Below are 13198 nucleotides of genomic sequence, written 5' to 3' on the forward strand. Positions count from 1 at the left end.
TTTGCCCCGCCCCTCGACTTCCGGCACCGTTTCCGCTTCCTCCGAAAGTGAGGGAGAGCCGCTCTTTCCTCTGCGCTCGATGGTGACGCGGTCGGCTAGCCGGTAGTCTGGGAGCCCTTCGCTGCGGAGTCGGCGCGCGGTAGGTGGTTCCTCGCGGCTGGAGGCGGGGCGGGGTGGGCCGGGCTGGGCTAGGCCTACGCGGGCGGGCGGCAGGGCCCTCGGGAGCTGGCAGGGCCCGGAGGAGCGGGCCGCACCGGGGATCGGGCTGCGCGGCGGGAGCTGGGCCGGGAGGCCTGAGTGGAGCTCAGGGGCCCGGGGCTTCGGCGACCGCAGCCTCTCCTCCCCCACCGGGTGCCCCCAGCCTCGGAAAAGAGAAAACGGCGTCCGGAGACGGCCGGGACCGGGCAGTCTCCGTCCTCAGCCTGGAGGCCGGTCCTTGACCGCTTTACACCCCTAACGTAGAAGCGGACCCATTGCGCTTGAAATAATGTGCGACTTTTTTTTTTTTTTTTTTTTTTTGCGGTACGCGGGCCTCTAACTGTTGTGGCCTCTCCCGTTGCGGAGCACAGGCTCCGGACGCGCAGGCTCAGCGGCCATGGCTCACGGGCCCAGCCGCTCCGCGGCATGTGGCATCTTCCCCGACCAGGGCACGAACCCGCGTTCCCTGCATCGGCAGGCGGACTCTCAACCACTGCGCCACCAGGGAAGCCTTGTGCGACTTTTTAAACACATTTGCTGATTAGGATATTTGAGCGGTTAGGGTGACAAGGACTAGTCAAGTATGACTGAACTGCCTGGGATTTATATTCGCAGGGTATAAGGAACCTGAATAGAAATACCGGCACTGTACGGAGTGGTGTCTCTCCTGCGTCATGTCCCAGCCCATGACTTGGGCTCCCTGGGCCCTAGGATTTCTACAAGCCTGTATTTACACAAGCCCCCTGTTAACGAGGCGGAGAGCGTTCGTAGGTTGACTTTTCATTCCTTGCGAAAGTTTAACTCGCGTTCATTCTGTCTTGCCTTTGTTTTTGTCTCAGCATCTGCAGTCTTAATCTCTCTCCTCCCCGCCTCCGTGCAGATGTGCAAAATACAAAAAAAGGAGGAAAAAAAAAGCCTTCTAACGTTCTTAACTTTGGATCCCACTCCCGCGGGGCCTTTTTCAGGGCGTCCGCTGAGCAGAAGCATCCGATGCCTGGTGATGGTGGCCCCGGGGCGGGGTAATTTTTTATGAACTGGCATCATCAGCCAGTGTTCTCCTCTGCTCGCCCACCAGGAGGTTTGTAGTAGTCTGTAATTACCTGTGTTTCTTGATTCCTGAATTGAGCTGGACTTCTCTGGAATATCGGCTCAAAGTAAATGTTCAGCACTTCAAATCATTTTTAATCAAACTGATTTTTCTGTCTTGAACTTGCCCATGCTTCAGATCTTCTCCCCCGCCCCCACCTTATTTCTCTGTGTTTGTTTCTCCAGGGAGAAGGTAGTCCTCAAATTGACAAAAAGACACAAAAGTACCCTGCTTATTCAGGCAGTGAGTGTGTAAAATTATCGTTCACCTCTTTGCTCAGTTGTAGGTTAATTGATCAGACAGCCGTCAGATACATTAAAATTGAACTCAAGATTTTTTTTCAGCTGGTCTGTTAATTTTTATTTTCCAGAGTGATTCTTTTAATAGCTGGACCCTTTATTTGTTTACCAAAGCATTTTTATACAACTTCTTCATATTAAATTTATAATGCTAAATAAAATACTAGCTTCTAAAACAGTTCCTGGCTGAAAGTAGGTGTTTTATAGCTGTACATTGGATGAATTGCTAACACCTCTGAGCCTGACTTCATGCACCTGTAAAACGTTAGTGTTAAAAGATACCTAAAACACCGTCTAGTGTACACCTGTCACTTGTGAGAGGAAAATCAGAATGGTGTTGGTATTGCTAAGAGAGCTCACTGAAATGGAGTCGGGAGGCCCTTGAGGATGTGTGACTTAGGCATGTCTCAGCCTGGATGGAATCTGACCTTTGACCATTTATTGTCCTAATGAAGTCATCCAGAACATGTGCTGGAAACTCACGATACCTAGCGGACCCCTAGCCTGGAATAATTCGTGATTCCTTAAAGACAGATATTTCTTGACTTGTGTCAGAGTCAATCACGGTTCTCAACAGGCAGCTAACTCTGTGGCTTTTCGTATTTATGAGCCCCTGACTCTTTCTCTTCCCCAGAACACTCTCAGTTTTACCTGAATCTGTGTCTCCCAAATTGCAGTTCTTAAGACCCCAAATAAATTCATTTCTTACTTGTAGCCTCCTGCATTGTGTTTTGTTTGACACACTTTTATTACTCCTCTTAAATCACCAAGATCACAAACGAGTTTTTTTTCTTTTTTTCCCCAATTTAGATACTTTCCTTGAACGAGACAGGATGTAGATATTATCATCTGATATTTGTTCTATCAACAGTGACAAGGCTGATCAAATTTTGTGCTTGACATAACCTTAGGCTGTTTGACTAGGACAGGTAGGCCTAACTTCCCGGCCCCTGTAGTTCACTTGCTTCATCTCAGGTGCAGATCTCCGCCCTGCGTGTCTAGCCACAAACATTTCCTGCCTCACCTTGCCTGTTATTGCTGTATCTAGCACAGTGAATTTCAAGGCTATCCCCCCCACTTCTTTTTCCACAGCTACCTAGCCCACGTGGGTCTATGTATAAAAACTTGGCTCACGAGCTTCCCTGGTGGGGCAGTGGTTGAGGGTCCGTCTGCCGATGCAGGAGACGCGGGTTCGTGCCCCGGTCCAGGAAGATCCCACATGCCGCGGAGTGGCTGGGCCTGTGAGCCATGGCTGCTGAGCCTGCGTGTCCGGAGCCTGTGCTCCGCAACGGGAGAGGCCACAACAGTGAGAGGCCCACGTACCGCAAAAAAAAAAAATAATAATAATAATAATTTTCTTAACACATATAGAGTGCTTTATGATTTACAAAGTAGACCACTGTGCATTAGAACTCAGTTGAATCTCACAAGTGATGAGGGTTATTTTGCTCTAAGAAACTGGAACTGCAATCAGTTCTAGGTTTTCAGCTTCACAGCTTCCAGCAGTTCATCATAATACCCCTTAACTAAAACTTAGATAACTTAGCATATGTAAATGGTGCAGGCAAAACTTCCAGAACCAAGTTCACTAGAAACTTGCTATTTTGCTGTCTTTTCAAAAGCAAATTATTTTCTTAGATCTTCTAATTCTTCCAGACTTCATATTTCCCTAAACTTTAGAATGCTTTTAAAAACTTTATATTATAGACATTTAAAAACATGCATAAAAGTAGAGAGAATAAACCTCATGTACCCATTTTAGCTTTAACAATTATTCTCTACTCATCTACTTGTTTGTGTGTATTTGGTGAAGGATGGGGAGTATTTTGAAAAAGTTCTATGGCACTGGAATACTTGTTAATTCTAAGTCTCCCCACTGGAGGTGTCTTTGAGTTGTTGATCTCTCTGTCCACCAGGATCAGTCTTTCTGAGCTCCCTGGCATCTCCCTGAACCATAAAACAAAAGACTCTAAATGAGCCAGAAGAGTCCATTCCCGGCCCACTTGGTTCTTTTTTGCCCTGACTCACTCACTGTTGATTCCAATTGTCTTTCCGTGAATGTGGTCTTGTCCTCCCTTATCTCTTATTTTTCTTTAACAGATCACGGTATAAATTTAAGTTTCTGTTTTACAAAATAATTTCTGTGTTTAATAAAATGCATATTTTTTTCTATCCTTAGCCTTATCTTTGAAAGCTATATGTAATGAGCATTTTGAATCTCTTTTCTACCCTAGAACACATTACTGCTTTGAAGTATGTGGCCCTTGCTGGTTCTCTTCACATTACTTAACTTTCTTTAAAAAGCTGGCAAATCTTCAGATACCCTGGAGTTTCCCTAAACTAAACTGTGTTCCAGTGGAAGGTGCATCTGATAGGGCTTTTGGTATCGCATGACAGAAACCTTAAAGCCAGTTCACTTTGGCTTTACTCAGAGGAGATTTTGTTGGCTGATAGAACTAAATGACCAAGAATAGTTCTAGCAGGGACAGGTGGATCCAAGTGTTCAACTAGTGTTTCCAGGACTTGACTTCCTTCCATCGGTCACATTGCTTCCTTCTAGGTTGGGTTTCTTCTCAGTTAACTTTTCCCTAGCAGCTCCAGTCTTAGTTATCAGTTTTAGCAGAAGCAGTTCCAGTAGTTTTGCTAGTAGTTCCAGTGAAAGTCCCAGGGCTGATGCTTATTGATCCCACTGACCAGAGGGAAACCGGGCTTTTAGAGGCCAGGCCTGGGTCCTGGGTCTGCCCCTCTCCAGGCGGGAGGTTGAGGTTAAACCACACAGACTGAGAGTGAGAGTGGGTAGGTGCCTAAACAGACATTGGGATGCTGTGACCAGAACAGGAAATGAATGCTGGGTCGGCAGTGACAGGTGTCTACTGGACAAGATCAAATTAATTGGGACAAAATACCCTCTAGGAGATGTACAGTACATATTGTTACCCTAAAGGCGCTGAGTTTAAAGGTAAAAACAAACAAGCTTGTTTAGCAGGGGATAAAAGCATTCCCAGAAACCATTTTCTCTTAAACTCTGGTGATAACGTTCCAATGATAACACTTGCTAAATTATCTTCTGGTTTGATTCTCTTATTAATCTATACTTGGAATCCCAAATATTTGAAGCCTTAAAAGACTAGGGGTTTTCAGCTTAAATGAGTTTTGTATTTATTTTAATTGTATCTCACCTTTCAAATCAGATTATCTCATCTATACTATCCCTCGTACATATTAACTGAGTTGGTATTTAGTGGGGTTTTCAGATGGGACTGCAGGAAGAAATGAACAACAACAACAAAAAAGTATAAGAACACCAAGGAATTTTTCAGGGTTTCCATCATTTTTTCTGGTTCTGTTTTACCTGTTTTGGGGCTCATTCTACCCGACCAGATTAAGGAAGGAATTTAGCTCATAATTGGGTAGATCACATAGAAAGTGTGTCATTATTGACAAACAGTTTAGACCAAAAAGAGACCCTTAATTCTCAAAAGTGTCAAATAGAAATCTGGCCCTTGTTGCTGATTGTGGAGTTGTCACCTCCACCTCATAGGAGCACTCTGACAGGATTTCACATGTCTGTAGAGTGTTAAAAAGAACTCAGTAGGAATATTCAGCAAATGACTGGAGACCAGGAGTCTGAAAGTAATTTTAGAAACAAGTGAATTTTTAGAAACAACTAGGTTTTAATAACCTAGACACCACAACACAATTTATTACTGTAGTTTTTATAACAAGAATAGTTGATAAGTTAGGGTCCTAGCCTTTTATTTTAATCCTTAGTGTTCTTGGCACTTTTAAGAGATTACAAATGATTATAAATTTAGATTGTAAACAATCTAATAAAGTAATAGCTTTTTAAAGTCTAAATCCCTAGCACTTGTGGTCCACTGAGGAAGAGATCATGTATGAGAAAAAAAGAATACATATTTCCTGTTTTGTTTAGAGAGAAGGGGAATGTGTTATTCAGGTTTTAAAAAGCTGGTACAAATTTGAATCCAACTTTTGAAGAACCAGGCATCACTACTCACAGAAGTGAAAACAGTCATATCAATATCATAGTTTTTGTGCCGGATTTTTTTGTTTAAATTAATCCTCTCATCTTTTTTTCCTCTCTCTGTTATTGCATATGTAAAATATGAGAAAATTATTTGAGGTGACCTACCCATCAACAAAGAGAAAAGATCTAGCCTAACGTAATATACTCCTAGTGGGAACTAATGTATAAAGTACAATGAATGAGTGTAATATACAACTCCCCCCACCAAAAAAAAATCTTGAGCTTTTGATAGAATTATTTTGGTGTTTGTGGAAGAAGGGGTGTGTGTGTGTGTGTTTGTTTAAAACTAGTGTATATTTATTAAAAATTACAAATTATACCAGACTTGAATTTGACTTTACTAGAACTAGAATGCCTGTTCACGAATAGGATAATACCCTTTTGTAACTTGCTGTTCTTCTGCAGAATAGAGGTTATCATCTATTTTACAGATGAGAAAACTGAAGCATTTTGAGGACTTGGTAATTTGGACCTAAGACCATCAGACTCTAAAGCCCATGCACTTTTCTCTGTACCAAGCTACCTAGTGGATTGACTATTAAGTTTAATGTTCATTTTACCGTTTTCTTCAGTCCAGTTAGAAAATTAGATGTTTATAACTTTATCTTTCTCACTTTCCTTGCTTAATTTAGAAAACTATTTGGAGATTATGGATGCTAAGCCCGAACCTGGACCCCTCAGTGAGAGTTCAGAACTTCTTTTCTCCTTTGGAGTTATAGCAGATATTCAGTATGCTGATTTGGAAGATGGCTATAATTTCCAAGGAAGCAGACGGAGATACTACAGACACAGTCTTCTTCACTTACAGGGTGCTATCGAACACTGGAATAAAGAAAGCAGCCCACCCAGTTGTGTACTTCAGCTTGGAGACATCATCGATGGATATAATGCACAGTATCAAGCATCAGAAAAGTCACTAGAACTCATCATGAACACATTCCAAAGGCTGAAAGTCCCAGTTCATCACACGTGGGGAAATCATGAATTCTATAACTTCAGCAGAGACTATTTAACAAACTCCAAACTTAACACAAAGTTTCTGGAGGACCAGATTGCCCATCATCCTGAGACTGTGCCTTCAGAGAATTATTATGCTTATCACTTTGTACCGTTCCCTAAATTCCGGTTCATTTTACTCGATGCTTATGACATGAGTGTCTTGGGCGTGGATCCGTCTTCTCCAAAATACCAGCAGTGTCTGAAGATACTGAGGGAGCACAACCCAAATGCGGAATTGAATAGTCCTCAAGGTGAATTATTCCTTTGAGCTGAGAATCTAATACATTGTCTTTAAATTCTTCAGCTACCTTTTATTCAGCAGGAAGATGGACGATTAAGGTAAAAGTATATTGTCCTGTTGTTCAGGGTCAGGATTTCTCACACGCCTCATGGCACGTGGATTGGTGGCATTTGGTTCAAGATTCATTTATTTAACACATAACTGAGTGCCTGATGTTCTGGCCGGGTACTTTTTCTAGGGCAGCTATTCAGAGGCGTAGGCAATACTGACAGTCCCACTTTTTTAGGGATGGAGTAGAGGAAACAAGAGGAAAGTGGACGGGACAGATAATAAATGCAACAGAAATAAGTGATCAGTGCCACCAAGAAAATAAAGTACAATATTATAGAAAACGACTAGGGGTACCATTTTAGTCAGGTGGCCAGAAATAGCCTCTCTAAGGAGAAAAGCATTTCAGCTAAGTGATGTGAAGGAGTCAGCCTTGGGAAGAGCGGGTGGAGCAGAGCACTCAAGACAAAAACCAGTGCATAGGCGCAAAGCAGTGTGAGGCACTGTTACTGAAGAGCACAGAAGGGCCCATGGGGTGCAAGGTGATTTTACAGTGGCTCAGTGGACACAGAAAACAGTCTGTTGTATATTCAGTGTAACTGGAAGCTGGGGAAGTAAGCAGAGGAGAATTGAGATTAGGAGTAAGATACAGTGTGATTTACACTGCTCTAAATTGTTAGCTAAGTTTGAATGCCCAAATGAGGGAAAATCGGCATTTGATGGGTCTAAATTACTAAATTTGTTTCAGGACTTGCTGAGCCCCAGTTTGTCCAGTTTAATGGAGGATTCAGCCAAGAACAGCTGAACTGGCTGAATGAAGTTCTTACATTCTCTGACAGAAACCAAGAAAAGGTGGTGATTGTGAGTAAGTATTTAAATGATTTGATTACACTGGCATTTTAGAGAATGGGTCTAGTTAGGTTTTAAAACATACTAACAATATTTAATATTGTGATATTTTTATAAAATGAAAGCTTAGTTTAAAATTTTTTATTGAGAAACAATCTGAATGTAAAATTAACATTTAAGCTTGAGTCAGGAAAGAATTGTAAAATAAAACATCTTGCCATATATTAGAGCCTGTGAGTTGGCCCTTTAAGTTTAAAAGTAGTATTTCCCCAAATGGGTTCAATTGGTGTAGTAATACATATAAGTGAAAAACTCCATCCAGGCCCCAGACCAAATCCCAGCCTCAGGAGACCTACCTGTGAGTGCAGTGACCTCTGCTGACGAGGTGAAAGCAAAGCTGGTTGTCTCGGGACGAGTGTGAGAGGCTCATCTGGCAGGTCTGTAACTGTGTCCACCATATGATTGCAAGGAAATAATAAAATGTGTTGTTTTCGTTTAGAATTGTTTTCCACAGACATACTGCCATTAGAGGTTATAGGAACCTGGAGGTGCTTAAAATAGACGTGTGTGTATGTGAGCGTGTGTGCGTGCGTGCACGCACACACACACGAAGAACTGAATCTGGATTTGCAGTATGCCTGGTGTACTTGGTTTGGGGGCTGGGATTAGTTCTCTCGGTTAAAATCGATGTGGCCTGATGGATGAGAAGATAGTACTGAGGGTCACAGGGACGGCATGCCATTCTGGCTCTTGTTTCTATGACCTGTGTGACTCTGGACAGATGTTGAATGTGCAAACTGCAGGTTCTCAGGATGGTATCAAATGGACTTATGAACATGAAATCCTTTTGAAAATGATAGGCTCTTCAGATAGTTGGTAATATAAAATTATATTTCAGGGAATTCCTTGGCCGTCCAGTGATTAGGACTTGGCGCTTTCACTGCCGAGGCCCGGGTTCGATCCCTGGTGGGAGAAGTAAGATCCGGCAAGCCACTCGGTGTGGCCAAAAGAAAACCATTATATTTCTACTAATCAGTTTTTACTTATTTATCTTTCACTGATGTAAAGATATGAGATGGAGTGGGGGTATTTCTAGAATATCAAATGTCATTCAAGGCTTAGAAAATTATAAGGTGCCCTCAGGGGTTATAGGCATGATGTGACACTGTTTGGCTCTGTAATAAGTGGTTTCCAAAATGGGATACTTCTTGTCTCTGCTTTTTAGTTTTCACTGCCATAATGTACCTGTTATTGTAGAGAATACTGGAGCTAAAAGGGACCTCGAGATCATATAGTCAAACCTTTTAATTTTAAAGATAAGGAAACTGAACCCAAAGAGATTAAACTACGTAGGTCAAGTCATAGAGCTCCTGAGACTGGAGACCCCTTTCGTCGTCGTCTCCCTCCGTACCGTATTCTTCCCGTTTCTTTGCACTTCTGTCAGTGCACCTGTCTGCGTTAGCATCTCGTACGTTTCTTCCATTTTGCTCTAAGCTCAGACACTGGATGAACAACTGAGTGCCTCGGGTTTTCTTTAGCAAAGTTTAAAATGGCTAATAGACATTGTCTTTTGTTTCTGTTTGCTTCTTCACTTTCATTTTGGCTTCTCGGAAGTATTTGGCCTACTCAAGTTTTGGCCATGCAGTTGGAAGGATAGAATTGCTATTAGCTGAGATATGGAACACTGCAGTAGGAGGGGTTTTGAGTGAAGAGTTCAGGAGTTCAGGTTTGAAAATATGAAGTTGCAGATGCCTATTAGACATCAGGAGAGATGGTGAGTAAGCAGTAGGGACATATGAGTCGGAAATTCAGAATAGAAGTTTGGGTCAGATATATAAACGTGGAAGTTGAAAGAATACAGATAGTATTTAAAACTGTAAATTACTAAGAGATCACCAAGCCATTAGGTATCGACGGAGTAGTGAAGCCTGAGGACCAAGCCTTCGGGCACTCCTGACAGGACACTAGGGAAGTGAGAAAGCAGCAGAGTGAGGATCAGAAGCCGTTGAGGTTGGGAGAAAACTAGGGGGACAGCGGTGTTCTGGAAGCCAAGCATTTCAAAGAGGAGGGAGCAACTAATTGTGTCCGATGAGTCCAGCATGGCATCTGGGTCTACAAAGTCACACAGCCTCCTGGGACTCTCAGCCCTTATCACAGCTTGAAGACTGGTTGTGTGTGTGTGTGTGTGTGTGTGTGTGTGTGTGTGCACGTGCTCTGTTACCTCCCCTTTTTTTACTTTTATTATAAACTAATAGATATTAAGCAGAATAAAATTTTCAGAATAAAATTTCAGGATAAAAATAAACAGTAATAGAGAAAAAAGGAAAATGATTTAATGGGAAGAATCAAAGGCCAGTGAGCTGTTGTACCTGTACGTTGGAGTGAAACCATGGCCTGATATTGATGTGGCTTCGTAGGTGCCTTGAGATCAATTTGAAATTCTCTTGGCTGTATCTCCGGTGGAAGCTAGTATGAATGTTCCCTTCTTTAACTTAGTTTTCTCATCTGTAAAATGGCTATGGCCACCTTGATCTCATGGAGGTATTTCAAGTAGCATAAGTCAGTTCTTTATAAAACATTGAGTGTTTATATAAATGACATATATATATAAAATCCACTGGCCCATCCCTAAACTGTTCTTTTACTTGGGAGTAGCTCTTTCTGTGTGTGTAACACTCATACTCTTAGGGAAGTCAGTGAGACTGGATTCCAGTGCAGCATCCGCCTGATCTCTGGCTGCCTTTACGGACCGCCCCGCCCGGGATGCCCTCAGTCTCCCGTGGTGGTGTTTGTGCATCTTGAGACTTTGGAGGCCATAGATCTCAGGCTTTCTGCGTATACAGCAGCCTCTCTCCCCTTGGATGCAAACTGTCTCGCCCTTCTTTATGCTCCAGAAACGTGGCTCTAGATTATCTAGTTTTTCATGTATGTGGATTCTCTCTGGTCTCGGTCCATATGAGTAGCAATACACATTTTCTTTATCCTGAGTACTAGTTTTTAGCCTTTTTTTGGTGAAAGAGGTATTTCTTAATTGGCTCATAACTCTTCTTCTCTTTAACTAACAGGCCATCTTCCCATTTATCCCGAGGCCTCTGACAGTGTGTGCCTGGCCTGGAATTACAGAGACGCCCTGGCAGTCATTTGGTCTCACAAGTGTGTGGTGTGTTTCTTCGCCGGTCACACTCACGATGGTGGCTACTCTGAGGATCCTTTTGGTGTGCACCACGTCAACATAGAAGGGGTTATTGAAACGGCTCCAGACAGCCAGGCCTTTGGCACAGTTCATGTCTATCCTGACAAAATGGTGCTGAAAGGGAGGGGCAGAGTTCCAGACAGAATTATGAATTACAAGAAGGAAAAAGCTCTCCATTTTTAGTGTGATTTTATTTGTTTACTTTTATAGAAAGAGACTGACTTGGCTTTGTGGGTTTGTTTCGCCTTCCTCTCCCCACATCCTGAGTCTCATTGTTTAGTATTCTGTTTGCATAACAAATGGCCATAACTGACTTCAGTGTGTGTTAGCTCGTAAGATATTCTGAAATGTCATTTTTGGATAATATATCCCGTGTTGAAAACTGGAAAGGAAATGAATGAAAGTAGCATGAATAAACCAGGGAGGAGACTGAGGTGGGGGGATACAGTCCTCCAAACAGATTCTATTTAGCCTTACCTGAGGTTTTTTTACTTTTTACAAGGAGAATGTATTCATTCACTGTATTAGCTATGTAAGTTAAAATTCATAATAAAAAAGAAATAAAATAAGCTCAGGTAAACTTTTTCCATTTACCCAGTTGTGTGAATGAGCTTTAGACATTTTATGCTCAGAGTACCCATCATATTTGTACTTTTATAGGTTTATACTCCTGTTTCGTAAGCCAAAAGCATCACTAGTTACTTCACAGGTGAACGAATAGCACCCCCATTCACACAGGTGAATGTGTGGTCTCCCTTGTGAACCTCTTGTGAGTGCAGCCAAATCAGGACCGAGTGCCAGTGCAGCTGTGTGCCTGCCAGCATGTCTGTTTGGGCCCCCAGCTGGTGCTATAGGAGACTATCGTAGGTAGATGAATTTACCCTTGACTCCCTTTATAGACAAACGGGGCATGTTTAACTCAGCTGTCATATATTCTAAGACTTATTTGCAGAAACACTTACTCAGTGGCAAATGGGGACTGTTCAAGTGTAGAAAAAGTTTGATTCAGGGCCTGAAAAACAGGAAGACAAAAAACCAGTACTAGTCAACGTAAGTGTGTCTGCTGAGTACCGAAGCATTGTGGGGCTGCAGAGGCGTATCAGTTTCCGCTGGCTGCTGTAACAAATTACCACAAACTTGGTGGCTTAAACAACATATATTTGTTCTCTTACAGTTCTGGAGGTCATAAGTCTGAAATTGTCGTCACTGGGCTGAGATCAAGGTGTTGTCAGGGCCATGCTCTCTCGGAGGCAGAATCGGTTTCCTTGCCTTTTCCAGCTTCTAGAGCTGCATCTCTTGCAGGTCTTGGCTTATGGCCCCTTCCTCCATCTGCAAAGCTAGCAATGCAGCTTTTTCCAGTCTCTTGCTGCTTTGTTGTCACAATGCCTTTCTCCCCTTCCGTCTGTAGTCAAATATCCCTGTGCCTCCCTCTTATATTGTAATTACATTGAGGGCCCACCCAGATAATCCAGGATAATCTTCCCATCTCAAGATCCTTAATCACATCTGGGAAGTCTATTTTGTGATGTAAGGTAACATTCAAAGGTTCTGGGGATTAGGACCTGGATACCTTTGAGGGTCATTATTCAGCCACTGACGTGACTATAATGCACTCCCTGCCTTCACTGACTTTCCACAAGTGAGAGAGAGAAACAACCCTGCATACAAATGTATGAAGAAAGGACAGTGGCAACATGGAGGAGGGATTTAATTTTGTTTGAAGGGAATAGGGATGACTTGAAGAAGGAAAAAAAATGGTTTAAATAGGTGTGCAGGTGCATTTCATGTAGACAGAACAGCGTAGCATCATAGGATATGCTGAGTTCAGGAACTGCAAGTAATGCTATGAGGATTCACCAAACAGCGCTGGGGGATGGCAGGCGGTAAAGCGGGAAAGGACAAGCTAGGGCTACGTGGTGAAGAGCCCTGAGTGACGAGCCAGAGTTAGAACTAAACTTGTCAGGCAGTGAGGAACCCTCTGGTGTCTGAGCTGGGGAATGTGTAAGGAAATTTGTGTCAATTCCAGGCAGTGGATAATGAGAGGCTGATATAGGAGAATGACAATGGGGAGAAAAAAGATTGTGAGGGTGGGAGGACAGAGATTTTGACAATAGAACTATTAAACTTACTAATAATACTTAAATTCAATTGAAAAATAGAGTTGAAAAGCAATTTCAGTAATACTGTTCAAAAGGCAGTACTTTACCAAGTTACTGCCTTTTACATGCTTCTGGAG

The 13198-nt window shown here is 42.7% G+C and overlaps 1 protein-coding gene across 3 annotated transcripts in view; it reads left to right on the top strand.

The window, feature by feature from the left end:
• Positions 1-81: 81 nt before the first annotated feature.
• The window catches only part of ADPRM (ADP-ribose/CDP-alcohol diphosphatase, manganese dependent), a 390622-nt gene continuing 377505 nt past the window's right edge, over positions 82-13198 (top strand). For 2 of the 3 annotated variants that reach the window (XM_059997159.1, XM_059997160.1), the window contains exons 1-3: positions 82-139; positions 6265-6882; positions 7669-7785. In XM_059997159.1, the coding sequence (XP_059853142.1) occupies positions 6282-6882; positions 7669-7785 (718 nt within the window). In that variant the 5' untranslated portion in view covers positions 82-139; positions 6265-6281. Of the gene's footprint in view, positions 140-6264; positions 6883-7668; positions 7786-10834; positions 11153-13198 lie in introns of those variants that run through there. The other variant, XM_059997158.2, reaches the window with a different exon arrangement.

This window comes from Delphinus delphis, chromosome 19, assembly GCF_949987515.2.
Source record: "Delphinus delphis chromosome 19, mDelDel1.2, whole genome shotgun sequence".
NCBI classification, from domain to species: Eukaryota; Metazoa; Chordata; class Mammalia; order Artiodactyla; family Delphinidae; genus Delphinus; species Delphinus delphis.